At 41.1% G+C, this 27,951-nt stretch overlaps 1 protein-coding gene across 1 annotated transcript in view; it reads left to right on the forward strand.

Annotated features, from left to right (window-relative positions):
• The window catches only part of BMPER (BMP binding endothelial regulator), a 143,197-nt gene that overhangs the window by 100,657 nt on the left and 14,589 nt on the right, over nt 1-27,951 (forward strand). The window contains exon 13 of the mRNA XM_042817593.1: nt 1,330-1,666. Coding sequence (XP_042673527.1) covers nt 1,330-1,666 — 337 coding nt within the window. The remainder of the gene's footprint in view (nt 1-1,329; nt 1,667-27,951) is intronic.

Genomic DNA, 27,951 nt, shown 5'->3' on the forward strand with positions numbered 1-27,951 from the left:
AGAAATCTGGATTATCCTGTTTAAAAGCAGGTTCCTTTGTTTATCCTTAAATAACTGCCACACATGGGTACTTTATGGGAATAAATTAACATCAGCGAAGTGGTTTGTGGTCTTCAGATGGAGGGCACTTCAGAGATGCAAAGTGTTAGCATTCATCAGACATTGGAAGGGCCATTTTGAGATGAAAGTTAAGTGATACTTGGTGTTGTTTTTATCACATACAATACTAAAATTGCGTTCCTTTATGAGATACGTATGCATTGCTCCGAGGATAGAATTCACTTCGTATAAGAGGATAGAATTCACTTCATTGTAACTCAGGTTAAAATTATAATTTTAGGCTCCACCTGCTTTCTGGACCGTATAATGTCACTGGAAACAGAAGGGCATTCAGCAGGTAGTTTATTCCCATTGTATTAGACATCCATGCTGTGATCCCTGAACTACTTGTTTCTCTCCATTAAAGAGACATAAAGCTAGACATTCAGTTTTTACATGGGTATAGGCATAAAACAGATTTCACACATAGAAAGCAATTTTAATTTTGATGCATTGGAAGTATGAAACCTTACTGTAAAAATAGATTGTACCACGACACTCATATCCTGGCCTCTAGATGGATGTTCCATGTCTACTGACATTCCATAATGCTGCTGACTTGTCAAGTCACCTTCAAAAGATTGGTGAAGAACACCTTTTGAATGAACCATCTGAATCCACTTCAGAATGCTTTCTTGCAGCAGTTTTACTCATCTGGCATCTTTTTGCTTTCATTTTTGATCTCTTTTTATTCACACAAAGTACTGATTTTGGAATTATTGTCTTTACCCAACTAATTATCAGCTCCTTAGATAAGAAAAGAATGTTTTCTAGGAAGTATTCACTGTCAGATTCCCATAGGGCACGGTCACCTTTTTACATCCATGACCTGTGCAGCGGGTGACAGTGGCTGAAATTGTGGCCCTACTAAAATTTGCCCTAGAAAATTCAATTTGCTGACTTATACAACAGCCATCATTCAGTGTTGAGAGCAGTTCTGCTTTGGATCCAGATTTTTTTAGGATGACCCCATCCAATAGCAAGGAGGAAGAAAAGTAAACACAGAGAGGGACAAGTATATTGTAATCAACAGTGATTTAAGAAACACTGCACTTGCCAGAGGTGCCTACTGAGAGGTAAATAGAAATCTAACAGTATATCAGGAGGAAACCAATAGCTTTGTTTAGGTTCCTCTGAACACTGTTTCACATATATAAGGTACAGTTTATTAGCCTCAATTTCTTCTTTTTCGAAACTCTGTGTTTTTATCTCATCTCTTTCTTTTGTTAGGCCTGGAAATCTCATGGGATGGAGACAGTTTTGTGGAAGTCATGGCTGCACCACATCTGAAGGGCAAACTCTGTGGCCTGTGTGGTAACTACAATGGGCACAAGCGAGATGACCTGATTGGGGGGGATGGGAACTTTAAGTTTGACGTGGACGACTTTGCTGAATCCTGGCGTGTGGAGTCTAATGAGTTCTGCAGTCGCCCGCAGAGGAAACCTGTGCCTGAGCTCTGCCATGGGACTGTCAGGGTGAAACTCCGGGCTCACAGGGAATGCCAGAAGCTCAAAGCCTGGGATTTTCAGAGCTGTCATTCAACGGTGGATTACACAACTTTTTACCGGTGAGTGTGGCTTGCTGAGGAGGAGGAAAAAATTATTGTGTGAGGAAAAAAAAACACACAGAATTTACCCAATTCAGTAATTTCAGTGCGTGTTTTGAGCTGTTTTTGAGCAGAACTAGTAAACAGGCTTACACTTACACTTGCAGGTACATTACAGAACACTTTTCTGACACAGGGATCACAAAATGACAGTCCTAGGCTAATAAGGACCTGAGCAGCTAACAGGGAGAAAGGCAGACTTACGGCCATTTAGAGAAAGAAAAGTGCTTTTGGAGATGAGAGAAGGGGGAAAGTAACAAAAGACTTCAAAACATTTTGGTAAGCACCTTCTAATTTCAAAGTCAGCTGTAAAGCCTAGGCTGACTTTAATTGCTACTGCTTGTGGTCCAGAGAATTCTTCCCGAAAAGGTTTTGAAATTGACTTAATGAAAGCAGAGACATCAAGCACTATTTCTTCCTCTCGGATGGTGTAGTTTGTGGGTGTGAAAATGTGAAAGGACAGAGTTAACAAAATGTTTACTCCATGCCCATCTTACCCTAGGAGCAAACAAAGACAGAAGAGGATCTAGAAGTCTTGTCTGAGGGAACTATTAAAGAGTTTTTATTTTTAAAATGTTTCCAGTCTAAACCACAGATACATCATTTCTGTTCTTTAACTGGCATGAGTTTATTTGCCCCTCACTCAGTAAATAAAATTGGCTTTTCATTTGATTGCCTGACATAAAAGATAAAAGCAAGCCGAGTCACAGTTGTGTGATGACGGATGGAGCTGCCTGCTCTCTGAGCTCCCAGCTTTCCCCACTCACACACATCTGCTCAACTATTGAGCTTATTAGGAAAAGCTTTCTAAAATGATTCCATTTCCCTCGTGAATTGCCTTTCCTCTTCTTTTATAACGAGGCAGAAAGACTTTTATCTACCCTAGCAGAAGTACTAGTACTGAGTACTAGGAAATGCTAAAAGAAACCACACAGCTTGTCTCTGTGTTTCTGTGTTTAGCTTCCTATAGAGCATCCCAGCTCAGCAGCCCAGCAAAAAGTAAAAATTACACCTTGGGTAGGCTGTAATGCTTTGTCTTTTCCAATGGCTGGGGACACAGCAGAGACCGCTAGAGCTGCTAACACATGCACACAGAGTCTGTTGGATGCATTTCAGCAGCATTCCCATCTCACTTCCATCGTTCTCTGAAGGTAAGTGATGACAATACAAATGGAAAACAGGCATACGGAGATTTGTTTCATTTTGCAGTTGATTTTTTTTTTTTGTCCCTTTTTAAAAGTAGTTTGTGATTGATTTACTGCAATACACTTCCCTGACACTACAGTGGAAAATGATTTACATTTTGGCTAGAGCAGACAGAAAAAAAAATCTTGCACATGAGAATTACCATTAAGCATTTCTGTTCCTTTACAATTCCTCTCCTGGAAGGACACTGACATCAAGCAAGTATTTAATTAGATTATATCCTTTTGGAGAAAAGCTTATTTTTCTCTTAGGAGAATTTACATTGAAAGGACCATCATATCCTGTCAGAAGTGGCTGTTTTGCCACATTTGCTTCTATTTAAATATCACCAGTAGTTAGAATATTCAGATCAAAATATGGGAGTCACAGATAAAATATAAGTGAGAAATAAGTGCAGAGATTTAGTAGGATGTTGCTGCTTGTAAAAAACCGACAACGTTGTAACAAATAATTTATTCAACAATCACGGCCATTTTTCTTACTAGGAAATTATTCCAAGCAGGTTAACACACATTTGAGAAAGCTCTGGGAAGCTTTTTATTAGAAATATTTATACGTATAATTATATATGTGCGTGTTTACATATAAAATATGAGTGCTTTTAGGAGCTGCGTGTTTCCTGAATGTTTTTCAGAGACACCACTACTGGTTTAACTAAATTTTTCCAGTTATTTTTTTGTTACGAACAAGCTTCAGGTAACAAAAGGCAGTGAAGAAAGTACAATGTTGGGGGCTGGTTTTTTCAGCTTTCTGCTTTTCTCCTCTCTGATTTGGATAAATTCTCAGTTTTTACTTTCCAACATATTATGGATTTTTTTCCATTTAAAATCCCTCATTCTCAAAGGATTACTTTTTCTTGGTTATTCTTGCCTATATTATCAACATCGTCTCGTTTTCACTATGCTGCTCTTTTAGTGACCTACTGCTAATAAGAATTCTCAGAAATAGAAATAAACTCAGCAGGAACCTTTCAAACTAGGGTGTGTTTTCTGCAAATACCAAAAAAGGCAGCGAACAATGCATTGCAAACATTTGTCTGACACTTGTGTTACTGATGAGATTTTAGTGAAGGCATCTCAAATTCATTGCAAGTCTCATTCTTTTTACGACTGTAGTTCCTCCTTTTGTTAGCCATCCAAAAAACATATACAGCAAGATTGCCTCGATTGTTAGGTGAAAAGGATACGGTTAATGTTTGAAAGCGTAAAGATCTTCTTGCGTGGTTGTTGGGGTGTATGGGAACTGTTGAGTCCCATCCTGAAGCACTGATTGCTCACCTGAGGCGAGCACTGAGTCAGCCATGGGAGCACAGGTGAAGGCGATTCAGCTGTGTGATGAAGGCTGGAGCCTGGCTGCACCTCCTAGCCCCCATTTAAGAGCTGACTGCCACTGGGGAAGGGTCTCTTGCTTGAGATCCTTTCTCTGTGGAGTCTTTTCTGTGAACCTGCATCTTTGGATACAGGTGAGCATTTCTTCCCTGTTTGTTTCTTTCCCCGTTTTCACCATGATAATCTTTCCACCCGTAGCACCAACTGTAGCAAGGGTGAAGAACAGTTAAGTGCTGAGTTTGACCTTGATAGATCTTTGATGCCTTATGAGAAATGATGGTTCTGCACCTTACCCTTCACCTTTTTTTGATGTGGTAGCTTTGGTGACTTGCATCTCTGCAAAGCGCCTGGAAAAATAAAGCATAAAAGAAAGGATTTTGAAATAGTCCAGACTTCCAGCTAACAATTCTGGCACTTAATTTTATACCACTCTTTTAATTCTTTGTATTGTGACTAGACATGTTTTATGGGCTTCTAATTTTGTTTTGTTTAGTTTGAGATTGGTATTTTTTGTTTGTTTTTAATGCCTTGCTAGTTGCTCAGTATTTTTGAGCAATGCTCTAAAATAAGTCTTAGGATTGAACTTCATAGAGGCAAGTTTAAGTAGGGAGACAATTTTAAAGATTTTGGTAAAGGAGATCTTAGTAAATTCCACGTGAAGAAGAGATGAAGAAGTGATAGTCATCAACACTACCTCTGCTCTGTATTTACGAATGTGGAAAAGAATCCTGGATTACACTTTGCCAGAACATAACCAGTTTTTTTTAGAGGGGAATATTCTGGTCATGCATGCAATAAAGCTTGCTCTCAGACTTCTGAAGCTGCCCTTTAACATAAGCAGCAGTAATAATAAGTGATATCATCTTGTTATGCTGCTGTTAACACAAAGAACTCATCACATTATCAAGAATCATCTTGGTGCTCTTTCTTTAAGCTCTTGAATAAAGATTTAAGGGTTTGGGATTTGAGGAAGGGATCTTCTAGTGCTCAGTGAGCCCTTCCCCATGGCTAATCTCACTGTGCATAGTCGAGCTGCACAGGAGCAGGAGCATGGAGTTGACTTCAGCCCCAGTGAGCCTGGGGAGCTATGTAGTGTTGGGGTCAGCTTCATGGTATTGCCTGTGCCTCCTTTGCTCAACCGTGGCTGGTGCCTCTTAGAAGCCACTCTGGGAGACACAGGAGCAGGCAGCACCCAGCAGGATGTGCAGATACAGGAGTGATGGAGACACAGCAGCACTGCTCTGCGTGGGAGCTGGTTGGGCTGCAGGGAAGAACTTGAAGGGAGACACAGGGCTTAATACCCCTAGTAATATATCTGCCCTTGTAAGCAGGATTTTTAATGATTTGGTGTCACTGATAGAATTGGAATGTGGCATCAAGATGATATCAGCGTATCACCCACCTGTAAGGCATGTATGTGGCAGCTGAGCTCAGCAGTGACTGGTCAGGCATTGCTCAGGGCTCCAACTACTGACATAGATTTAGGAAAATATTTAATGTCTTGTTTTTGCCATGTAGTAGATTTCTCTATTTGAGACTGGAAAAACTGTGCTTGAGACAAGTCTTTTTCTTATTACTTCTACTGTTAATTTTTTGTTATCTATGGTATTACATTTTTTAACTGCTAGTAGCATACAAAAAACTTACTCTTTTTCTCTTTTTTAATTGTTGTAAGAGGTGTTTTGTTTTTTTGTTTTTTTTTGTCTTAAACACCTAAATTTAATCGTATTCCACGTCTTATGATGAAAGCTAATTAACTTAATAATAGCTTAATGATACAACAAGAGGAAATGGTTTCAAACTACAAGAGGGTAGATTTAGGTTGGATACAAAGGAAAAGATTTTTACCATAAGGGCAGCGAAGCACCGGACAGGATGACCAGAGAGGTGGTGGATGTGCCATCCCTGGAGACATTGAAGGTTAGAGTGGACAGGGCTCTGAGCAACCTGGTGGAGCTGTGGATGTCCCTGTTCATTGCAGGGAAGTTGGACTAGAGGGCCTTTAAGAGTCCCTTCCAACCCAAACAATTCTGTGATTCTGTAATTCATTCACTTGAATCACTCAAAGGCATTTGGGAATTGCAAATCTACCCTGCAATTCTTGTCTTAAATATTCCTTGAGAGTGCTGATTTTTATTCCAGTATAATGAATTAGTGAGTTTATTGTTCAGTTACCTTGTGTAGTGAAGTTTTCAGATGCTTAATTTTCCTGAAACTTTCCACTTAACTAGAGAAAATATTATTGTTTAGCATCAGTGCATAAATTGCAATGTTGTGTAGTCCATCAGCTCCCTCTTATTAGGTTTGACAGATATGCCATGAATGGCTGCAGAGAACATGTGAGCTGCAGGACTGCTAAGTTAATTACAAGCTCTATTTAAAAGACAGAGAACAAGGGTTTGAAGCAAGTTTTTAGGGCTTTTTCTCCCATTAACAATGATGTCCTGCAGCTGTAAAATTCATGTGGTTATGCCTCTGTGTTCGCTCAGCGGGGTAGTGCAAAAGAAATGTCGGCTGAAGAATGACTTCAGAAAGGCCCTCTTCGTGTTCAAGGAGTGGTTGGAATTAGGATCTCTGTAGCCTTCTGTTTTCTGCCAAGGATGCATATTGCAAAATCCTCCCTGCGAGGTTTTCTGCTCCTGGCTGTTGATGTGGGCACGGCAGATTCCTGTGCTGCTCCAGCTAAGGTCAGGCAGTTCTGGGGCTCTTGTGGTGCACTCAAAGGGTGGCTGAAGCTCTGAATGCTGTCTGGGGCAGCTCCTGCCCCTACCCCAGCCTCAACAGCTATGTCTCCTGATGGCACAGCTGGCCTGTGCCCACTTCAACTCAGAGCTAGTAGTATTAGCTTGAAAGATGTAACAGTAGTCTGAAGCTGTGGATGGTGCCCATGTGGAGACCTCTTGCTCCTGCTTGCCTTCATGATGAGGTAACAATGCTCCTGCCTGACCTCCTTTCTGAATCTGACCCTAATTCTGGGTACTAACAGCAGTGTAACCACAGAAGAGAGGAGTTCAGGTTGAAACAATTTACTCAGCTTCTTGGGCAAATTCACGCTGAGCAGCTGTGTGGCCCAGGGAGCTTCTGGTTTAGAAGGAATTTAAAAATATTTGACATTATAATCATATTTTTTTGAAGGAAATCTTCACCCGGACTTGAGTTTCCCATGAGCTAGATGCTCCCCTTCTCATTCTGCTCTGCTCAGTATCAGTGAGGCTTTTATCTATGTGTAGTGATCCCAAGTTTTAGCTGCTTATTATTAAATGCTTAATAATTCAAGCTTTCTGTTCAGAAATACTCTGCTTTATGTCATTCTACTTACACAAGTTGATTTTTTTGCATTCTATACTGGACAACTGTGCAAAAAAGAAAAAAGCCTGAATGTGTAGGCAACAAGAGAGCTGCTGTTGCCAAGCCTTACAAAAGTACAGGTGCTTGGGAAAGCATTATCTATCTGGCTGGGCTGCCTTGACTTTGTGCCCTTATAGGAATTGACATTACTCCCAAAACTACTTCTGAATGTCTGCCACTGAGTCACACTTGTGAATCTTGTGGGATGTCATGATGAACTCACTGACACAGGTAAGAGGCACCAGGACTGAGTGCTGGCAGCTGACAGCACCAACAGGTAGGAGAAAAGAAACTTTGTGGTGTATGAACTTTGCAATTCCTAGCAACAAGGATCGAACTTTACTACCTGTATTCTGTTAAGAGTATTGTAGAAATACCACCTTACGTATACGTATAAATCTATAGATCACCACTGTTCTAAGCCTCTTCATGTAGTATTTTTTTCATCTGAATTAGCCAAGAGTTAGTGCAGGCTGCCAGAAAAGTACTGCTTAGTTTTAAGGATCAAAAGCTTGGATTTGGACAAATGGGTTGAATGGCCAGGAAAGATAAATCTGAGCTCGGTTATCTGTGGATCGTGATTCCTCTTCATCTTTCTCCCATACCCCTGCCCTGGTGAGGTATTTTTCACATAACCAAGTCTCATCCACTTGTGTCTGTTTAGAAAAAATACCTCAGGAATTTTGGGCTAGAAAACATTCTTCTCTTTGTATCAGTAGTTATTACAGCTGTGAAATACTGAAGCAGGGCCAGAGGATTCACAGATGTCTCCTTTCCTGTTGAGGTATTGGGAATGGGCAGGGGAGAGGATGAGGGTGGAGAGGGCTCCAAAATCTGACAAGGCTGTGGTGTTGGACAGACACCATTCACCTGGGACCATTTGTGGCTTACTTCCAGCCAGAAAAAAAAAATGCATGCTTCCCCGGTGACCCACTTCGAGCTTCCCTACATGGAAAGTTAATGATTTTATTTTATTTTTTAACAAGGAAATATTTTTATAGGAAGACCGGATGAAGTAACATACTATTCTGTGATTGAAACTTAGAGAATTTTCCTTTGCTTCAAAGGATGGCATGTCTGGAATGTGGCTGTTACTCTTACCTAATTATGTGATCACAACCCTACCTGATGCTGTCTCTTTACTGAATGAGATGTTATTTTCTACTGCTTGCAAGTGTAATATGAGGCTTTTTTTCTGCTCTTTGCCAGGAAAGAGCTCAATTTGTGATTATCATGAATGCAGAGGCTTATTACAAAAACCTGCTTCTGCCTAGTAAAACTTCATTTGTCTTTGGTTTATTACCCGTCTCAGTGAAATTCAAGTCAGGTGTTTCATAACAAAATATTGTCTTCTACTTTGCTCTCTGTCTGACAGATGTGAGACTCTCTGTGAAAATGTAAGGTCAATTTGACTATGACAGAAGTGATTGTAAAGTATGGTAGGGAAGGCAGGAAAGGGGTAGAGATCTAACAGAACAAGTAGAGTGCCATAAATGCACTTTCATTTGCCAATATGGAAAGCATTTGCAGAAATTGTTCTTTCTGGGTTGCTTTTAAAAGAAGTCTGCCTCTTTTTTTTTTTTTTTTTTTTTTTTTTAATTTATTTTGATTTAATTTGTTTGCTTCATTGACTTTGGTCCGCAGTGCCCTGGTGTTGTGAGATAAAATCCTGGTTCATTGAAGACCATGGGAACTTTGCTATATCTGAAGAAAGTGATTTCATCATTGTGGCTGTCCCTGTCCCATGCAGGGTTAGTATACAGATCTGTGCATTCGTAGCCCTGGACTAGTCTTTCTGCCACTTTATGTACCACAGATTAAACTGGTTCAGAGATGGAGGATTCTTTCATTACTGGAGTAGACAAAAAGTGAAATGCATCCAGACTGGAGTTCCCAGATCCTGTCTGCCCACTGCTTGTGAAATCTAAGAGGTGGCTTTGCAAAGCAGTCAGTGTAATTTGGCTGGCTGCGTGCAACTCAGAGGTCGCTCCTGTTTTTCACTGATTTGAGGTCACTCGTATTTCTTTTCAGCTCTGAGGTGTTCATAGAAGTACTCTGCAACTCCTGGTACAGCCATCCCTCACGTTTTTCTGACCATATCTGATAAGCTTTTAACAACATCCCTGGCATCGCTTTTATAATACAGTGTTGCCCGTCCTCAAGCTCCTTATTAAAACTGCATTCTTAAAGTGCCACTTCATGCCACTCATGAGCATGCACTACAACTGTTACTTTTTGGCAAAACAAAAGCACATCCCTGCTGTGTAAATATTTTTTTGAAAGGGCCCTTTTTACTTTTTGGAAAATATCCCTGATGTCTCAGTAATGTAATACAATGCATAATTTTTAAAAGAAGAGTAGAGCAGGTGTGGGGAGGAACTACTAGGAAAGTAGAGCGGTATCCTCCCTTGTGGAACTGTTTTAAAAGGCTCCACCTGTCAGCTAGTGCAACTTGATCCACTCCCCAAGTAAAAATACTTGCTACTCTGAAGTATTCTTTTTTAATGGCAAAAGTAAATCCTGCTTTTGGAGGGATGCTATTCAGAAAAGCTGTCAGCATCATTAGAGTGTATTTTGTGCCTCTCTCAGATACTGTAGAATTTCAACTGTGGCTGCTACAGAGTCCAAGGCTCTGTTCGATCTCACTCTAATTAGCTTCCAGGACATGCTCACAGCAAGGCTTTCCTTGCTAGATGTGTTTTTATTTAATTTTAGCTTTTTATGTTTTAATTTATTGCAGTATTGATTTTAAATAAAAATCAAATGTTGCTATTTCCGTGAATAAATAATTCAGGAAACCAACCCATCACATCTCGTATTCTGCCTTGGGCTGAAGCTAATAATTGTTGCAAGGAAGAGGAAACCCACCCATACTGTAGCTGGCCAACTGTGCCATGTCATATATGGTGGAGAAATCCCTTTCAGGCCCCTGAGATGATCAGTTTACAGCTCATAGCATGAAATTTTAATTACCTTTCTTTTAACATGCATAACTGCAAAGCTACTATATTTCAGCTCCTATTTTAAGCCACCTGCAGTATATCCTGCCTAATTAGACACACAGCAAAGATGAACGAGGGTGTTTATAAGCAGGCAAATGAGATGAATTTGTGGGAAACGTTTTAAAAATAAGCTTAACCTAATCCTCCTGTTATTCTTATGAGTTCATTTATGCTTCTGGCAGGATAACCAGACAAAGCAGGACGTGAGCACAAAAAAACTTTTGTAGAAAGTTTGCCTTAGGAAGGTTTTGACAGCCCAGAACAGCTTATCCTGCCTGCTTTTGCTGTGGTGGAGAACTGACTTGCCACTTGTGAAAGGGTTGTTCTTGAGACTTTATATGGGCTAGACTGAATTGTAATCTTTCCACTGGTTGTTTTTTCTGCAGAGAAATCTGTTCCCAGTCTTACAGATCAGTGAGGATCTTTACATTTTGTGAGATTCTTGGTAGCTATCTATGGCAAACACAGCTTGTAGTGATGATCTCTCTGCCCTTCCCCGTAAGAGCTCACAGAACAGTTGAGGAGGGAAGGGACCGCTTTGTCCATCTGGTGCAGCCTGGGCTCCAGCAGAAATAACCACAGCAGGGTGCCCAGGCCCACATCCAGGCACTTTCGGAGTCCTCCAAGGAGGAGACTCTGCATCTTCCACTCAACCTATGCCAGTGCTGCATCATTCATGCAGCACAGAAATATTTCCTGATGGTCACGTATTCCAGTTTGTGCCCACTGCCTCTCTAATTTCCTTGCACAGCTCAAGCTCTTTCAGAAGGCCCCTTGCTGCTGCCATTCCACCTGCAGAACGTTAGCTCCCTTGACAGCAGAGCATCAAGAGCAAATGCAGGTGAGTGCCAGGCAATGGAGCATGATAAACAGACACAGCCTGTTTTTCTGCAAGCACACAGCCGTTGCTGATGAGGTCTTGTGATGCTCAGATCTTAACACCAGGGTGTTATTGTACTCCAGAATATCTGAGCAGTGCTATTTAAAAAAAAAAAAAAAAAAGACTTGCTGGAAGTAAAGCAAGAATGGGTGAAGGCACTTGTGCTTGTACAGGAATAGGTATTTACTCATCTTGAGATTTACCATCAGAATAACTAATTCTGATTAGCTACGCAGTGCTAATCAGTTCAGGTTCACTCACCTTTTAAACTGTTGAGGTGCTACTTAGAAATGTGCGTGCACAGCTCAGCTGTGCTTATCTGTGCCTCTGGTGAACTCATCAGAGCAGATTTCTGCTAATATTGGGAGAGGGCTAATGGGTGGAGGTTGAGTGTGAGTACATGAAATAAGAGGCTGTTGAGGATGGTGGATGCCATGGAAGCAAGGAAGAAGTTTACAAAGTTCATTTCCTAAGTGCTCCTTCTTAGCACTTTATATTTTCAAATTGCAGTGTAAACATTTAATTCTCACTGCACCTTGGTTTAAAGTTGTTGAAATGAAGAAAGAGTCCTTTGCTGTACAGGAAGCCAAGGGTAGATTTGAGATTAAAATCTGAAAGTGCCTGGTTCTGTGCCTGAAGCTCAAGTCCTTCTGATGTTATTTAAGAGGTTTCACATGCACAAGAAGTGTACTGTCATGTTCTGGTTGAAGTGCACATTCTTCTAAAGCTTTCAGAAGAAGGCATTGCTACTCTTTAAGGAACTAGGTCTCTGCTCTTTTAAGGCCCAGCTAAACAACAGCCTGCTGATACTTCATGCAGTAATGTGTCTATGGCAAGTAAAAACATAATAAAAAGTCAAAACTTAATACCAGACCAAGGTATGGACTATAGAAGGCTTGCTTTTGGGACAGCATGTGTGAATATACAAGAAAAAAACAAACCTTGTTCTCTGAAATCAAGGTTCATGCTGAATGGGTTTGTAAGCCCGTTTTGTTGTTCTGCTCATCTGTCTGCCTACGTGATTCTTCTCTGTTGTGCTGATGGCAACTTGCTGACAATGTGAGGAAGGATCACCAAGATATCAGTTAAAGGGCTTGAGGGTCATATGGTAATCAGAGAAAAATTATGGAGATCTGAAAAACAGGTGATCATTTCACCTGCCATTGGTTTTGTAAATATGCCTTCAGAGCCTATGTAGTAATTATACCGTATTTAGTTAGCATTTGAAATGTGCAGCTCCTACCGTATGCATCATGATTCTTAAGTTTGCAGAAAGCCCTGTTCTTCACTGCAAACAGTGGCAAAGCTCTAATTTCAAACAAACAAAATACCCACGTTCATAAAATTGAAGTAAAGTATAAAATCACTTCAGCCCATTAATAACAAGACATTTGGTTCACCTTTTAGCTCTCATTTCACTCACCTGCACTCTGATCTCTGGATGGCTTATCTCTCTGGTTACTTAGATCTCTGCAAGGTCTTTTTAAGCTGGTGTTCCATCCACTCCCTGTGCATGAGGAAAGCAGACAGCAGTCACCTATGGCAAGCATACTATGCATGACTTAGCATATTGCACAAACCACAGTGGCACAGAGGCAATGAGAGGATGACCTTCTCTGGCAAGGTATCATCTCATAAGACCATACTCTCTCGCAAGATCTTTAGGCTGCCATCTGAGTTGACGTAATCTATTCCGTGATTGCAGCCTGTGTTACGAGGTAGCCAGGCTGCGTCTCTGGCCAGGATTCCCATCTGGTTTTTGAGGCTAGGAATTCACTTTACGTGTTTCTCTTATCAGCTGCATACAAACTGTGCTGTCTCGTAGTCCAGAGGTTTTCCTTCACCTGTCTCTTTTGTTTCTCAGTGCTATTCATATGCTTTCTTTCTAAATGATAAAGTACTTGGCCAGGAGCGCTTTCTAGTTACAGAATAGCACAGAGATTTCTCTCGACGTTCCCCGTATTTGGAAGCTGCTGTTTTATATGAGCACAAAAAATCTAGCAATGGGACTGGAATTAATAACTCTTGCAACATAAAAAGATGCTATTTATTATCTTCACTGTCCTCACTATCCTTGGAGCAGATGCAGACACTGGGTTCAAAGTCGTACCCGAAGTTAAAGATCCTGTGTGTACGTGCTCAAAGCGTTGTTGGTGGAATATGTTTTAGTTCCATAACCGTGATGAGCCTGATAGACAGTGGTCTATGCAGAATGCCTAAAAGCTTTTCCATATGACTAGGAAGTTAGGAGTTGACAAACTTCTTCAGTGTTTATAATTAAAGCCCAGAAGAAGATCTTAAACAGTTACTGGTTTCTGTTGTGGTCAGTATTATGATTTATTGACTTGAGAACCGATTCTGACTGAGAGGAAACTAAGTTTGATTTTTTTTTATTTTTTTTTTCTTCCCCTAAGGCCTAGGAAGTCTGGATGCTGTCTGAAAACAGAAGTTTGTTTGGTATAGACATCTAATAGCAACCTTTTACGAAGATAGGAGCTTGTTTCTCTGTCTTTCAATCAAACTTCATAACTAGTTTCATTATAATGCTTGTTATAATACTTTATAGAATACAGCATTACAGTGTTGCTTTAAAGAGCCGTTTGATTGTGGCTCTACCCCTCTGAAACAGAACTGGTGGGGTTATGTGGAGTGCATGAAAAATGTTAGACTGGTAGCCTAGGGGAGGAAGTGTTGAGTGGGTACAATATGAACAACAGTAATTGGAGCATCTTATGGTGTCTTACTGTTATGTTTCTATCTCAGGCTGTGACAACGCAGTTCTCTGAAGTTTGCAGTTGGTGCAATCCTTGTATCTACAGGGTTTTTAGCTATGTCTTCATTACTGCAAACAGTCTGGGCACTTTTGTGACACAGACTCCTTCGTACTGGAAAGCAAGAAAACGCAGCTAAACTCATTCCAGGTCACAACTGTTCTTCCTTTTGTGTTTGACATTTTATCATTTAAAACATCAGGTGTCGGAACACAGAGTTTGTGCCAGGAAAGTCAGAGATCAGAGCCTGATCACATAAACCAACATATTGCGTGACTATCATTCCTACATATGCAGCATATGTATTTTTGCCTGCTTCTGACTGTTGTCTGAATTATATACATTACTAAACATCTGAACACTGCTATTTTTTCAGTCTCCATGAAATTAATCTTCTGCAGATGCTGGCTTGAGGCTGGCAGCATCGCATCCTTCAAGCTTAAGGTGCTAATAACATTCTGAAGTCTGCTTTACATTCAGATGTGAGAAAGCTCTCCAGTTTGACATGAACCAGCTCTTTGATCCATCTTTTGTCAAGTGGTGAGAGTAAAGTTAGTTCAGCTCTCGGAACTCTAGACAGAATTGTGTTCCATGAAGTAGCCCATAATTCATTCAATAGTTAGAGCAGAAGTAGTTTACCCAGGAGGTTTTGACACCTCCCTTCCTTGACAGCCTGGAGCCTGTCAAATTACATGGTCAGGCTGAATTTTGGCTTCTTGGTGGCTCAGCAAAAGGATTGTGTTGTGAGCCAAGGGTGAAATGACCAAGAGAGGATTATTTTCCTTATGTGCAATAGGAACAGAAACTGTTTTTGTGCGATACTGTCAACTGCAAGAGAACCAGCTTTAGCTGAAGAGTAATGGTATTACTGAAAGCATGCAAAGAGATTCATGGTTTAATTTGCAAGGCTTGTGTTGGTTTGTCCTCCTCTCTTGTAACATCCACAGTCTGCTTTGAATGTGAATGCTCTGCAAGAGCAGCGATGCTTTGCTGCTCCTTTTGGGTGAGAAAAACACATTATGCCTTGATAGCTAGCATTTCCAGAAAAAAAGTAATAGCTTCTTACAGAGCCTTCCAGAAGCCAGTTGCCTCAGCTTTAAAAATTTCTTAATGTTCTCCAAAATATTTTGTAAATATGAATGTTGTCTCTCTGCTCCAGGTCATCAACCTGTGCGGTGACCCAAATGAAGATGTGAAAGAACATCTTATTTTCCTTTGATCCATTGTTTTCCCCTTTTGCAGTACAGGTGTGACAGTGATGGAGGAACATATTTACAGGTCTGTGGGGCTGCTGGAAAATGCAGTCCCTCCCAGGGTTGTTCACAAAGTGAATCACTATCCTGACTGTAACAATAAATGCCACCACAGAGAATATGCAAGGATTTATCCAAAGGTCATATTCACCCAGAAGGTTTCTTTGTTGAAAGAAGCTTGCAGCTGTGTTAAGATTAAAGAGTGTCGGAGAACCATAGTGTGTGTGGTTTTTTCACTCTAAGTAAAATATGAGCTGTTTGTCTAACAACCCCAGCTGAGGGATGCTAGTGTCAGACAGCCTTGGGGATGTCATATATATTTCCAGTGGGCTTTTAGAATTCAGGAATAATCTCCTCTTTGATGCGTTTATCTGACACATCCTGAGCTCCTGCTATGCCTTAGGAGGAGATCTTCCTCCCGCCATTGTGAGAAGTTTGATAGTCACTCAGAAACGGATCAGCTCAGACAAATGGCTGAGGTCACATTCATGTCCCAAAAATGAAAACAGCCCAGACAAATCACTCAGGTTCTCACTTGAATGTGCTTAACATACAGTGAGCCAGACTGCAGTGTGATGAGCATTTTTATCTGAGGCAACTGGCAGCCACTTGGCTGAATGCTTGCTGATTGGCTCTGGTGAAAACCCTTGTGTGAGTTTTTGTGCATGCCTGTAAGGTCACAGGCATGTAGTTCAGTGTTGGTATGGAACACTTCTATGGCTAATCTGTAAACCTGCTTTTCCTCCTACTGATAATATTTTAGATAGCGGGATGAGTTTAATACTGATTTGAGCAGGGATGTAAAAGTTTTGTCCTTGGTGGCCTAGATTGCTTTGTAGCCCATGATTGCATGACCCATCTTTTTTTTTTTTTTTCTGATAGACAACATGTCTATTTCTCCTCCCATATTGTTTGCAGGCCTGGTTCCCCAGGAAGGACATCTGATGCTTTGGGAAGTACATGCTGGTGTTCTCGGCTGTGACAGTCCCCAGGGGGATGCCATGGAAAAATGCTGTGGTGGTAGAGGGGGACCTGCAATGGTGCTGTACTGAATGTTCTTTGGGAAGCAATTGTGGTTACCATTACACAGTAAACATATTAATCTTTTGACATTAGCATTGCAGAAAACACCAAAGAAAGGCAATGATAAAGTTAAATATAATTTTAATTATCCTTCGTCACTTCTTACCCATAAGCCATTTATTTATTTCTTTATCAGAGGGCTCCACATTGGTGTTGCCCACCAACAGAGAGAGGTGTTGCTCTCCTCCCAGATTTCCACTGTGAGTTGTTTTTTCTCAATGTGTTCAGTCATGTGTCTTTGCTCTGTACTTTAGAGAAGTTTCAAGTGATCACCTCACAAGAAGTAGAAGCCCAGGTAGGGTCTGCAACAGACTGTGGGTAAATATTTTGTCAGCCCAGCAAGAACTCCTTAGTGTCCAGTTAGCAGATTGTGTGTGTACAGCCAGTAGGATTACAGGCGACCTTCAGACTGACAGCTCTCTCAGCGGTTTAGCTGTGATGGTTGTATCATCTCTGAACCTGCATTCTGTCATTGTGATCCCACGCAGTATTTATGTGGGCTTGATCCAGTTAGCCACATGGATGATTATGGGTTGTTGTAAGAGATGAGTTTCCATGTGGGATGATAGCTTTCAAATATAGAAATACAGCATGAGGAGAGGAAAACAACGGGTTGAACTGGTGTCCTATTTCTATTTTACTTCTGAAAAACTTAAGTCTACATCCAAATTGCGCAAGAAAAAAAGACTTTAATCTGCTGTCTTAGCATGTGCAGAGCTCCTTGAGGACCTTAGTCAAAGCAGAACTCTCAGCTTCTGGCAGAAAACCTAGGGTGGTCTTATTATGTCGCTTAAAACAAAGGTGGAAGTCCTAATGAAGGAGTAAGTACCCACTTCATTGTAATGCTGCTGTGTTGTTATGACACCACATAGGGAACCTGCAAGCAATGTGGCCACATACCAAGCTGTAGCCCAGTTAGAAACAGGAGGAGACAAAAGTCTCATTGCAAGAAAGCAATCCCATCTGTAGGTTGCCAGAACTTAAATTTTGAATCTCCAAATCTTTTCATGAAAGATTTTTTTTTATTTACAAGGCCTTCATGAGGTCTTTTTGACATGGATGCATAAGCGTGTCTGAGGCTTGGTCCCAGCTCTTCCATGTATCACATGGAGTATCCCTGAGTGACTCCTCAGTCAAAGCTTTAAAATGTGAGTATGCAAGATGAAGTCTCCAAATGCAGACTGAACCCTCTGAATGTTGTCAGGCAGCTGCAGATTCTCAGTCTAGCTTTCCCAGCCTTGTGATGCAAGTGGGTTATCAGCTGTGCAGAACATGGGGAGACACTTAAGCTACTTTAATGCCCAACACTGTAAAGTTTTTCAGATGCACAAATTGTACCAAAGGCTGAAAGTATGTGCCTGAACCACCCAGGCAAAAAGTACTTCAAAATTTATTTTGGATGTCTTTTATACATCCACCCTTCTTCTCTGTCTGTCTCTGGTACTCTAGCTGTATTGAGGCATGCATGCAAAAGGAAAACCATAACAAAATCTCTCTTTAGAAATAGATTCTGAAGCAGTGACCTTCTTCTGAACTTTACATCATGGTTTCCGTTGGCCAATATGCTTGGAGCAGTTTGAAATTTCCTGGCGGCTTATCCATTGGCTCAGCAATGGGGTTTTTACTTTGTCCTTGTTGCCAGTTAGTGGGCAGAGAGTAGAAATGTGGTTGTGGAGGGGCTCGCTGTCCTGTGTTTAGGTCTCCTAAGCGCCCAGCAGCTTTACTAGTGTCTGTATTCTCCATTGAGCTTATGGCAGCATTACTGAGGAAGGGAAGCTGGAGATGCAGACTGTAGAAGTTAAAATTAGAGCTTTTTTTTTTTTTTTTTTTTTTCAGTTTGATGGGTGCAGCATTGAGGTGATCCAGATTTCAGAGCCTTTATGAGAGGCTAATGCTGAGCACAGCAGCTGGGTGCTTGATCTGCTCATCACAAGTGAGAGGCATTTCCACTTAGCCAATTTCTGGTGTCTGTGTTTTTTGACTTGCACACTGTGAGGTTCCTATGATGGTTGGAAACAGTAATAAAAGTGGATTTAGAATGAAAAGGTTCAGTTCCACCACGTGGTCCTTCAGAGTGCCATGAGTTTTCCTATGTAGATTTCTGGGAAAAGGGCTGCTCTGGGGGCCAGAAGTGCTTCCCTAATGTGGTAGGATTTGCACTCCAACCAGAATAAAAAGAGGTTGGAAATTCCCTGGAGATCAGATAGCAAGTGTGACTGACAATGCAGTAGGATATCTGGGTGGAGAAATTTGTTTTAACTGTTGCTGTTTAAGTGGAGGTCTTAATAGAGACTGTCCATTTGTGTTGCAGGATGTAAGGACAAAACAAGCATCACATAATGCCAGTTGTTACTGGCACCCAGGGAATGAAAGAAAGGCTTTCTTTTCATGCTCTCAATATAAGCCTGTGGCCTGGCAATTTCTATAGCTCTCATCCCCTTCATGTTAGCTCAGGGTCAGACTGTAATGGAACAATTTTTATCCATCTTACTGCAGCTGAGATGGTTTGCTTGAGGCCACCCCAGGAAACTGTATGTGCAGGTTCACATGTCATTTTAGGAGTAATAGAGGAGCGTATTTTAAGCCTAGCCTAGAGTGCTGTACAACTGCATGCAATGAATCACAGGGCCTGCAACTTCTGCTGTGCAAAACAATAGAGCTATTTCTTTTGATGATAGAACAATAATAACAACAATCATAGATAATTATAACAGTCAAGAACAGTTGCTCCTTGCCAAGCTCTTCTTTTCAGCCTTTAACCTCACATTTCCCGATCTGTATAATGAATGGAAAAACCTCTCTGTGTCTCTTGATAAGCACAGAACACAGGGAAAAGAAAATACGTGCTGGATTGTTATGGCGACTGGTGGTGCCTAGTTAATTTTACAGATTTTATTCAAGTTATAGGAAACCTGCTGCAGTGTTATTTCAGGTTATAGTATGGGAAAGCACTTGTTTCTTCTGTTGTCAAGAAGAACTCACCGTTCTGAATATTACCCCTAATGAACCTGTTTTTGACCTGGGTGGCTCAGCCCTGATTAATCCAAAATGATATAGCCAGGACAGCGTGGAGTCTGGAAGATACAAGACAAGTAATTCACTGATAGTGAGAAGGCAGGGACATCTTCCCCAGCTACGTATGTTCCTTGCTGCTCTCGGAAGTCAGATGCAGGAGGCTGTGTGCTGGGTGTGCCCTTGTGGAGGGCTGTGATTTGGAGAGACCGGATAGCATGTGTCTGCGGTGCTCCAGGCAGCATCAGAGGAAACCCTAGAAAGCATGTGCATCCCAGAAACATGATTTAGATATCACTCTGTGGTCACAGGGTGTGATCTGTACATTTTGTTCATCCTCAGGAATGCATCACAAGTAAAAATAAAACAAGAGAGGCTCTGCCTATTGCACAGAGATGATGGGAAGTGAATGCGCCTGTAGTGATGAAGGAAGATGGTGGCAGAGCCAGTTCTCCTTCTGCTGAAGAAGTGACTTGAGAGAAATCACTTCTCCACATCATCATTATTTCTGTGCCTCCCCGGTTCCTAAAGGGAAGGTAGTGCTTCCTTAGAGCTGCCCGTTTCCTTCAGGTTTTGAAAAAGAAATTAGGGCTTGGTCTCTTTTCTCTCTTCTGTCACCACAGATGTGAGACTTAACCATCAATGCAAATAATTTTACATCTGCCTCTGGTTTGAATCGAGCCTGGTGAGGAAAGCTGTTTCTATTCACTGAGCAGTATGCAAGTTGCATTGAATGAAATGGTGATTTCCCTCTGTTATTAGATATTTACGTAAATAATTAGCAACATACCAAGCAGCATCCTCAGAACAAGCAACGTAAGAATGCTGGGAGTCTTTTCCTCACCTCTACGGTGGGATTATTGTCAGCACTCTGTGGCAAATGCGTTACTTCAGTTCTTGTGAAATAAGAGATTTTAATACCAAGGCTCTCGACCTGCAAGTGCTTTGTAAATATGGTATTTATGATATTTCACAATTTAAAACACACACAAACTGGACAACCTTTGCAGGAACCATAAGAAAAAATGGCATTTCAAACTACTTTGACTTTAAAAAAACATAAATGTATTAGCACGTGAATGTCGTTTTGGGGCTATGAAGCTTTTTTTTTTTCATTGCATTGACTCTTGGGTTTCAAATTGCCCATGTATTTGAATGTGAAATGAAGTCTGAAAATGGTCAGTGGGGAAAATTGAATGCTTCTGAAGCTCATGTGCTGATCTCAGGCAATCAGGGCTGCTCACTATTGCTGGAGCTTCTGATTAACATTAAAAGCACTAAGTGTGTTGGCTATTACCCTTGAATACTTCTTGAATGGTGCAAAACAGATGTGTAAATGGGTGACCCTTCTTTGCTTCACAATTTACAGTCTTTGGAGAATGTTGGCATTGTGTTTGTTTTCCTTAAATTTCAGGTTCTATTTGAATGGAAAGAGAAGGGAGAAGAGCATTTTCTGAGCCTGAGCAGCAGGGAACTGAGTCTGGTCATGAGGTCAGGCAAACTCATGGCCTCCAGTGTCCCTAGAGCAGAGGCTCTGCCTTGCTGACCTTGCCAGCAATTCTTGTTGTTCTTGCTACTGTATTTGTAAAATGGAAGGTTCAAAGCAGAATTAGCATTTTTCATGCTGTTTCTGAAGAAAGATGCAAGCTTTGTGAAGGACCAGATGTAGGAGGGATTAAGGGAAATATCTCATAAATTGTCCCTGGTGAGACTATGAATGTAAGTGATATTATTCTGCTGCTGAAAATAAATATAACGTTTTACCACAGAGCCAGATTTGAAGCTAGGAAAGCTGGGTAGAGATCCTTGCCTGGAGCTCTCTTTGAATCTCTGTTCTTTCTAGTGAAACTGCACTGATTTATGGTTGTGTCTGGAATCTAGCAGTGGCCCAATGTGGATCCAGAGGCAAATGTCCTTAAAATTGAGTGTTCCATTGTGTGTATGTGTGGATATGCTTATGGGGGATGGAGAATGAGTTTAGTTTGTTACTAAATTGGAACAGATGTAGGGTCTGGAATCAAAGATTTTGGTTCTCCTTGTCTTGGAAATGCAGTGGTATCATTTCAACTGGTGAGTATATGGCTTAGGTCTCAACTTTGTTACCATCTCTGTTCTGAGTTTTATGCAAACCGAAACACAAAATAAAACTCAAATTATATGTCTCAGAAAATAAAATGGAATAGATCTTAGTAAGAAATGTTAATATTTCAGCGGACAGAAACCTTTCAAAGTCTCTAGCACTTTCATATACTGTTGGCATGAGTTTGGTGAGGCTGCAGGCTGGTTGAGATCATGTATCAAAAAGTAGATGGCTGCTTATGCTATTGGTGATGCTACATATGATAGAACTGAGAAGGGTATCTTTTATTTTTAAGAGTTGATCTTCAATTCACTATTTTGAAATCTGGTTGAGGAAAGTCATATACGAAACAAACATACAAAACTGGCATACAAGGGGAAAAAAAACTAATGAAGGCATGTACTGAAAGGGAACATTTAATTCTCCCCAAGTAATTCATGCCATTTTATGGTTTATTTGAAATGAAGTAGTCAGTCCTGGCGGGATAGTAAGTAACTTGGCACAGGTGTTCAGTTGCATCCATGGAGAAAAGAAACAGCTCTTTTTGGAGAAAAATCAGTGTGTAAGTATGAGAGAACGTTTTCAGAGCTAGTCGTGTAGGATGAGACGTCAAAAGCAGCTGGTACTGGCCAACCTTACCTGGCATTGCAGGCAAAAAATTTCACCCTGGGCTTCAACAGGACAGAGTTATACCAACACTGAGTGTTATTGGAAAATCTTAACCATGAAAGAGCCTTCTTTTCTCAAGCCAGGCAGTGTCCTCCTATAACCAGCTTCTCAGAAGAAGGGAGAAGTTGGTCTGAGGTTAACCACATGCCCAGATGGAACCAGCTTGGACATAATCATTGTAGATATTTATAAAATAGACTCTTTAGATGAAGCTAGAGCTTTTTGCTTAAGACATTGTTAGGGGTTTTTGGACATTAAAAATTCAGTTATCCATTTGCAAGTCCAGCTATTTTTCAACTTACCCATTATAGTAAAAAGCCTTCCCTGCAGGTGAAGAACCTAGGATGCTAGTGTCTAGCATAGATAAACTCATTTTACATTTTAAAGATGTATATTTCTTTAACTTAGAAGAACTCAAATGGCTTATCTGATATATGCATCGTTCTGCCTGTACATAACTTAACTGTAACTAGTCTTTTTTGCTGCTACAATTTGCTCATCAAACTGTTTCTTCCACTAACATTTCAATGCGATTGAAAAGTGGATATATTAGGCAGAGAGAGGAAAACATAATGGGGTGTCTGTAATATTTCCTATCTGCAAGTGACACATTCTTCAACCTTTCTCCTTGTGCTTGAGTCAAATCCTGCAAATCCAGCAGTGTCAGGATAGAACTACTTACATGGGGTACCCTATGGGGCTGAAAGCACACAGCAAGAAATTTGTTTTAGAACTTACAAGATGGCATGCTGTCTTGGAAGGCTGTGCTCTAATATAACCATCAAGATGGCTTATAAAAACAGATCTGAAGGAGTACAAAGGAAAGCTATTTGCAGTGCACAGCAATACATTTTATTGAGTGTACACAACCAAGAAAGGTATGCTCTGTACTTCTTAGCACATCTGTATACAACAAGTATGTACTCAAGGAAGTCTTCTCTTCCCAGTGTGAAATAAAGACTGAAGAGTAAGAGCATGTGGGCATAAAAATTAATGTTACACTTTGCATAACAAATAAAGGGGGGTAATACTCTGTTTTAATTTCTAAGCATTTAATTCTGGCTACCTCAAGTCTTCCTGCACTTTAACTTACAGCCTTTTTGTCACTTCTCATCATGAAAATTGTTCATTTCTGCGAGATGATAAACAGGTGTTACTTTTCATTCTGGCGGCAATAGCATTTTGGTGCAGGATGAAATAATCCTACCATTAAATAAGAAGCTCACAGTGGTGTTGTGAAGCTTAATTTGTTTGGAAAATGCTTTGCAGTATTCAGATGAAAGGCACTCTGGATATTCAAAGTATTATTACTGCACAGCTGGTGGTCTACACACTGCAGATGTTTCTTCCATGCTCTTGCATGGTTACTTAAGAGGCTTCTCTGTGCAGATGTTCACAAGTGAGCATGCACAACCTCCTCTGTCTATGTTTTTTGACACGGATTTTATTGCTGCTTGACTTTTGATCTTAAAAGGAATATTCCTCCACCAGTGAGGCTGCTTTTTTCACTTTTTTTTCAAGGCTAGTAGGTGCTACATGAGTGTGTGACTACATCCTCGTTGGTTCAGCCTGCATTTCAGATGACAGCATCTGCAGATATTTACTGGGCCTTTCTCTTTAGCCTCCATTTCCTTCTGTGGCTTTTACTCATTCCCACAGTGTTTGACTCTGGGGACTCGGCCTCTTCTGTTAATATTCCATCACCATCACTCTCTTCACGCAGACGTGATGATTCCCTTTGTACTCCTCGCTCAGATGGGATCAAGAACTATGTTGCCTCCTGATTCTTTCTTTCCATGGCTGCTGCTACTGTTACATAAAGGGACCTCTAAGAACCACTGGGTTTGACGCTAACAATAATATAATCTCCCTAAGACGATGTTAAGATATGAAGAAACTCTGAATGCATACATGGTGCTATTCTTTACTAACAGAAGTATGGTCTGACAACAGTTGACATCCATGTGGAGTGTGCTGGAGACGCACAAATCTCCATGGAAGTGTTAGATGATTTCATCAACCTATTTGGTAAGGAAACCATTGTTAAAATTTGTGATCCTCTTGTGCTGTTGTTCTAGCAAACAGAATATCAAGTGCAACACAGGAAGGGCAACTGAGTAAACATGGCTGTCTAACCTGAAGTGCAATGCACAGACTGTTATGTTACTTACCTAGCAGCAGAAAAGGATCAAATCTGAATACCCATACACAAAGTCACAGATACATACACATACTGAAGTGTTTCTTCTGCATTATTTTGAGGAATAGATCTCTCTAGACACCATTCAAGGACCGCCATGTTGCAGCTCAGAGAAATGAGTCCTGGGCCATATATCTGCAGGAGAAACTGAGAAAGCAGTGGTTCAAAGCTGACTGCATCCAGAGAAATCACTTCAGAGAAACCACATCACTGTCTATAGCCGTTTTTGAAGAATTTGTCAGGAATCAAATCAGAAGGCACAAACTTTACTGAAGAAAGTTAAGATGATGCACCTTGAGAAGATGGGACTCATGTATGATGGGTGTATAACAGCTCATTCCACACCCTCGCATGCTCCCCTGTGGCAGACTTATGGCACTGCCTCTCATCCAGCTTCCAAGTTTGTTTCCTCTGTGACTGCCTTCCCCCTACTTTCAGCACAGCTATTCCTAACATTCCTAACGTATTCCTGCATTACTGAAATGGGGAAGGAGGGAAAGAAGGAAGGAAGAAAGGGAAGAGCTTCTAGTGCTCTCTTGTTGCTTAGTTCATCTCCATTGACTCATGACCACCACCTCCTCTGCTCCTCTGACATATCCCTTTGCTCATTCTGGTTAGGTGTCTCAGCTGAAATCTATTGATCATACAAGTAACATTTGAGTGCATATCCTCTCATTCATTATGATGTGATAGTTCTGGTTTACTTACTGCTTGGTAATAAACATTTCCTCTGCACGTGATAAAAAATGTGTTAAATTACTGGCCCCAAAATAGTGGCTGAAAATCAGTCAGGAGTGGTTTTTACTGCCACACTGGCTTGAGATTGAAATGTTTAGTACAGTAGCTCTGCTAGGACTAAGCTAGGCTTCCTAACTAACGTAATAAAATGCAGACCATCCTGAGGGGATGAGGGAGTTGCATTCCAAAACTTGCACTGCAAGCAACTGAAGTTTAATGGAAAACTTTGAAAAGATTCTATTAAAAAACAATTTTCCTTCTATATATCATACACTCTGTTTTATATTTTCCCTGCTGCCTCCTTTTTTCCCTTACTGGCACAAAATCAGGATCTTTGTTTTGACAGAGCTAATCCGCCCGTGCTTTCACATGGGCCCTCAGGCTTCTCACCTGTAGAAAGATCCATGGGAGCAGCAAACTACTAAGATGCCACATGCTCATCTCAGAGGGAAGAAATCTGTGGCCTCCCGGGGGTACGGACTCCAAACATCGTGGTTCCGAAGGACTCAGGGAGAGCATGAGCTATGAAGCCTGTGTAACCTCCAGTAACAGCTCTTCCTTCTGTATTTCCCTCTCCTGCCAGCTGGGCTTCTTTTTAGGAGCTGTGCTGTGTTGCTGCTTCACCACAGCTGTGCCGCTTCCTTGTTTCTGAAGACTGAAAGGAGTAGCCAGTCGAAAATTTCTGCCCACAGACTTTGGTGAGAAAGCTTGAAAGTAGCTTGAAACCACTGCCAAGTTTGACAGCAAGCTTCAAAACTAATTGGTACAACGTTGAGATTTCTCTGCTGTTGTGAGGAAAGGCCAGGAAGATGTTGCAGAGAGAAAAGTGATGGAGAATGAATTGCTTTATGGCTCCATCAGGCAGTGTGCTCAGAGTGGCTAACAACAGGCACAGACCTCTTTTGTAGAGTCTCTGCCTAGCCAACAAAAAGAAGCAAAATCAAACTTACACGTTCAGGACTTTTTATACAAAACAAACCTCAGAAGTAATATTATTACCTTCGGCACTGGTCATCACCAATGAAGTAGCAAGAAAATATTTCGAAAGTGTGGAGATAATGAAATTGTGATCATTTTGTGATAGGGAGGGTTTGCTCGTGGTCAAGGTCAGTATTTCTCTTTAAAGACTTGCTGATTCACATCAGAGGTGTCTTTGTATTTAGCTGAGTAAATTACTGTGCCCAAGCCAACACTCTGAAAGGTAAGTTTGTCGTGAAGGAGAACAAACCTTGGCTCTGTATCCTCACATCATCTCATTCCACCTCACCCAGAATTAGGTCATTCTGACTTTACAACATCCATGTGGGTTCCTGTGGCTCCCAGGCAAGGCCAATGTGTTGTGGAGTCACTATGTCTAGTACAGGAAATTTTAATTCACAGCATTTTAATTCAGGAAGATTGAATTTAATGTATAGCCATGCCCTGAAAGAGTCTGGATCCTTCAAAGCCTTGAAGTGCAGTGAGAAAGGCTGATGACAGTCTTGGGTCTTAGCTCCTGTGTTGCCAGTAGGAAAATTCCCATTGATTTCACTGGAGCCAGCACTTCACAAACAGTGTTTTCAGGCTCTGTATGGTGTTTTACAGTTGAGATCTTGCACTTAAGAAGATTAAACGACTGTGGTACCTTGCAGAGTGCCACTCATCAAAAGCTTTCTAGGCATGAAGTGCAGGCTAAGACAAACTATTCAGAGATCAGCCATTAGTAGCCAGGTTTCTGCCTCCTGGCTGAGTGCTGGGTCGCTATTGAACTGTTACACTCACTCCCTGATCTGTTGAATCTGGAACAGAACCGTGGCAGCGTTGCCACTGCTGTTATACAGCACTTCTCTGTGCACTGATGCCCTCCGGGTTGAGATGCCAGTTGGGCTTCTGCCTGCCGTTGCCAATGCCACCTTAGGAACATGTGGAATAAAAGCATATGTGTACAAAGAGATGTAAAAGCAAGTACTGTGTCTCTAGCAGTGTCAGGATGCCTTGCCAGGGCAAGTGAGCCAGGACCACACTTTTGGAATTGGGTGTATGAACTCTACCTAAATCATACTTTAATGTGCCTACATCTTCCTGTGGGTCTGGGCCAAGACCACACAGGAAGTCATAAAACCAGGAAGAGAGTGTTTTCTGAACAAATAAGCTGGCTCTTGTGCCACTTCTTGCAAGTCCTGTTATCTCTGGTGAAGAGCAAAGTGTGAAGTATCTGAGATGAAATGCAGTGTGAGTGTGAAAGTATGACATGCTCACTGTGAGCCTGACTGCTGAAATGAGATTTTGGATTCTGCTTTGTAAAGGAAGGAAGATGAGGAGTTAGGCTGTTTTCTGAGTTGTAGTCTCCTGTCTACTCTTTCCTTTACTCTCTCTATTTTGTATTCTATCTGGAGCTAGCAATTTTTTAAATGCTCTGCAGCCACCTAGAGGAAAAATATGCTTGACTGTAGTTAATTGAGTTAAGCCACAAACTGCAATACACAAAGTTTAAGATTATGAGTTTCTGTTTATTATTATACCACAAGAACTCCTTGGAAATATACACAGTGAATCATCATCAAAAGCTGAAGATAACTTCAGAATATATTTGTACAATGGAAATATTTCCTGCATCCTGTTCTTTGTGCTTGTTATTGAATATGACATACTTTCATGACAGCATGGCAGGGCCACAGTATATTTAGTTGGTAGAGA

The sequence above is a fragment of the Centrocercus urophasianus genome, unplaced genomic scaffold (assembly GCF_019232065.1).
Source record: "Centrocercus urophasianus isolate 14NV4802_14NV808 unplaced genomic scaffold, USGS_Curo_1.0 seq_16, whole genome shotgun sequence".
Lineage (NCBI taxonomy): Eukaryota > Metazoa > Chordata > Aves > Galliformes > Phasianidae > Centrocercus > Centrocercus urophasianus.